The sequence below is a fragment of the Lipotes vexillifer genome, unplaced genomic scaffold, assembly GCF_000442215.2.
Source record: "Lipotes vexillifer unplaced genomic scaffold, Lipotes_vexillifer_v1.1 scaffold680, whole genome shotgun sequence".
Lineage (NCBI taxonomy): Eukaryota > Metazoa > Chordata > Mammalia > Artiodactyla > Lipotidae > Lipotes > Lipotes vexillifer.
This window is the reverse complement of record NW_006780838.1, coordinates 747,776-750,963: the sequence shown is the minus strand read 5'-3', so window position 1 is coordinate 750,963 and position 3,188 is coordinate 747,776. Positions and strand designations below refer to the sequence as shown.

Here is a 3,188-nt window from a genome sequence, read left to right as displayed (position 1 = left end):
GGGCTTCCCTGGTGGCGCAGTGGTTGAGAGTCCGCCTGCCGATGCAGGGGACACGGGTTCGTGCCCCGGTCCGGGAAGATCCCACATGCCGCAGAGCGACTAGGCCCTTGAGCCACGGCTGCTGAGCCTGCGCATCCGGAGCCTGTGCTCCGCAATGGGAGAGCCCACAACAGTGAGAGGCCCGCGTACCGAAAAAAAAAAAAAAAAAAAAATGGGGGGATCCTGCATGGAGCACATCATTCCCATTTTAGATGAGGAAGCCATAGCTTGGAGAGGTGGTAACTAGACCAGGGTCACCTGGGTTTAGTGAGCTGTCCAAACCTCACTTTCCTCACCTGTAAGATGAGGATAACAGCCTTTGTCCACCTTGCTGGGAGCTGGGGCACTGACCCCTCAGATTCCCCCTGGCCGGTGTCCTCCCTCACCTCTGCCTGCAAAGAGCCACCCATTCCCAGAGCATAGGATGGAATATGTGAAAATTCTTTGCAAACTGTAGTGACTGTAGTGTGGGCCACTGAGAGAGAGAGAGAGAGAGAGAGAGAGAGAGAGAGAGAGAGAGAGTGTGTGTGTGTATGTGTGTGTGTGAATATGTGTACACAGGCTGAAGGCTGTGTCTGCAGACCCTGTCAAGTGGGACAGGGTCATCTAGAGGGACCAGACTCCAACCCTTAGGCCCATGTCACCTGCTCTCCCCACAGAGGGCCATCCGTGTGCGCAGCCACTCCATGGAGACGATGGTAAGCAGCCAGAAGAAGCAGCATGGCGGGGGCATCCCCGGCAGCCTCAGTGGGGGCATCTCCCATAACAGCATGGAGGTCACCAAGACTACCTTCTCGGTGAGAGCCGCAGGCCCTGGGGCAGCACATGGGTCCCAGGGAGGCTTGGGCCAGGTGATGAGACCAGTGATGACAGAGGGAAACTGAGGCTGTTTTTGGGGTGAGCCCAGGCCCTGCCCTCTGAAATGGAGCCTCCATCCCAGGCAGCACCTGGGGCTGGCCCTGCCTAGAGGCCCTCCCGTTGTCCTATTCTCTGAGTTTCCTCAACAACTGGGCCTCCTCCTGAAGGCCAACCCTGCAAAATGGGCCTGAAGCGAGTTTCTTTGCTTGGGAGCTTGGGACCCGTGACTGTGAGAAGGGTGTCCTTGCTTTGTTATTATTAATGATAACAGTAGCTGCCCTCCACTTGCTGTGCACCAGGCACTGAGCTAAGTCACGGACATTATCTCATCCGATCCCGTGACAGCTGTCTGAGGTAGGTATTGATGTGTTTGTTCTCAATTCCTCCTTGAGGAAAAGGAGGCCCAGAGGTTTTAAGTAACTTGCTGCAGGTCACCCAGGTTAGCTGAAGAGCTGAGATTTGAATGCAGGTCTCCCTGATCCAAAGTCGAAGCTCTTAGTCTCTGTGTAGACGGTTCCCAAGGAAAGAGCCTGGCAGGTCTGTGGGTTCGAGTGTGGTCTGCTCACACCAGGGGCTGGCCAGGGAAGGAACGAGTCAGTCCTTTTAAAAAGCAAAGTGACTTTGGATTTGTATAGACTAGTCTTTTCTTTCTTTCTTTTTTTTTATTTCTCTTCTCTTCCTTTCCTTTCCCCTCTTTTCTTTTCTTTTTTCTTTTCATAGTGGAACACATCCACCATGATACCAATGATTAGTATTTTAAATGGTCTTGCATAATTCATTTAACTTACCAAGTATTTTCATAGCTATTATCTGGTTCCTCCCAAAATGTCTGTGAAGTGAGCAGGGCAGAGCAGTTATCTTCATTCTGTGGGTGAAGAGACTGAGGCCCAGAGAGTTTTGTCACTTACCCAAGGTTGCACAGCATGTGGATGGCAGAAGTTGGGGCCTGGGTTAGAAGCCTGGTGGGCTCTAGAGATTGGCTGTAGGCTCTTGTCTCCCCCTCCTCAGTCTCCCACCTCTCCATGGTCCCCCTGTGTGTGGCTGAAGCAGATCCATGTTCTTGGGGGGCTCCCCCTTTGCCCAGGGCTGCGTGTGGACCTGATCCTGCGGCTCCCGATCTGTCTTATTATTGTGACACCAGCTTGGACCCATTTCTTTGTGAGCAGCTGATGGAGAGTCAGGAGCCCTGGGCTCTTGTGCTCACCTGCTGGTGATTTGCTATTATGACCTTGGCCGAGTCTCCTCGCTCCTCGCCCCTCGGCTCCACAGCTTTTTCGTTGGTAAAGCGTGAGCCTGGACCAGGTCTCTCCCCAGGCTCTCAGCTTTGTGGTTCTCAGTCTGTGACCCCGAGTCATCCTGTCCTTATAAATATGCAGGGCTCTCCTTAGGGTGGCCCCAACCCCATGTTCCTCCAAGAATTCTGGTCTTTGGTAGATTGTTACCTGGGGCCACGAGGTTTGGCTTAAGAACACAGGAAAACATGCTGCAGGTGGCTTGAATCTTAGGGTCCCAGATCCCATTACTAGATCCCAGGCTTCCTGGCTGGCTCGCTGTTTTCTGGGATCTCCTCCAGGCCAGCTGGGGATTACAGGACCTATTGGAGGCCAGAAAGGGGGCTGAGAGGAAGGAGAGCTGCGTTTGGGGGTGTGGTCAGCACTCATTCTGGCGGTTTCTTTGACAGCCTCCGGTGGCCATGGCAACAGCGAAGAACCAGTCACGGAGCCCCATCAAGCGGAGGTCGGGGCTTTTCCCCCGTCTGCACACGGGCTCTGAAGGCCAAGGGGACAGCCGGACACGATGGTAACTGTGCCTTGTGGGGTTTGTCAGCTCTCACCACTGCTGCAGCCGTCAGGTGCCATCCTTGGGGAGGGCTTTGCGTAGGTTCAGGTGATGCCTTCCTTTTGACCCTGTTCCCTCCTCCAGGGACCTGCACACCCCCGTCACCCACTCAGCTCCTTATCCACCGAGGCACATTTGCCTGGTCTCTGCACGGTACTTTCCAAAGTTGTCCTTGTTGCCTTTTGACCCAAACTAGAAACATTGCTTGGATTCTTTTTTTTTCTTTGCCTCCTTTTTCAGTGCTTACTCAAATGTCCGCTCTTACGGAAACCGTCCCTGATTCTACCAGGCGGTGTTCATCAAACTTTCCTCTGGGCTTCTAGAATGTTCTCTCTCTTTTTTAAAGCAACTCTCATATTGCATCATACTTAACCAGTTCCTACTAATGGTCTTTCTGATCCTTTAATCACTGAGCCCTCTTGTCATTTTTTTTTTTTTTTTTTTTTTTTTTT

The 3,188-nt window shown here is 52.7% G+C and overlaps 1 protein-coding gene across 1 annotated transcript in view; it reads left to right on the top strand.

Moving 5' to 3' along the window:
* The window catches only part of RAP1GAP2 (RAP1 GTPase activating protein 2), a 188,266-nt gene that overhangs the window by 177,450 nt on the left and 7,628 nt on the right, over positions 1-3,188 (top strand). The window contains exons 18-19 of the mRNA XM_007454188.1: positions 699-836; positions 2,579-2,697. Of these exons, the coding sequence (XP_007454250.1) occupies positions 699-836; positions 2,579-2,697 (257 nt within the window). The remainder of the gene's footprint in view (positions 1-698; positions 837-2,578; positions 2,698-3,188) is intronic.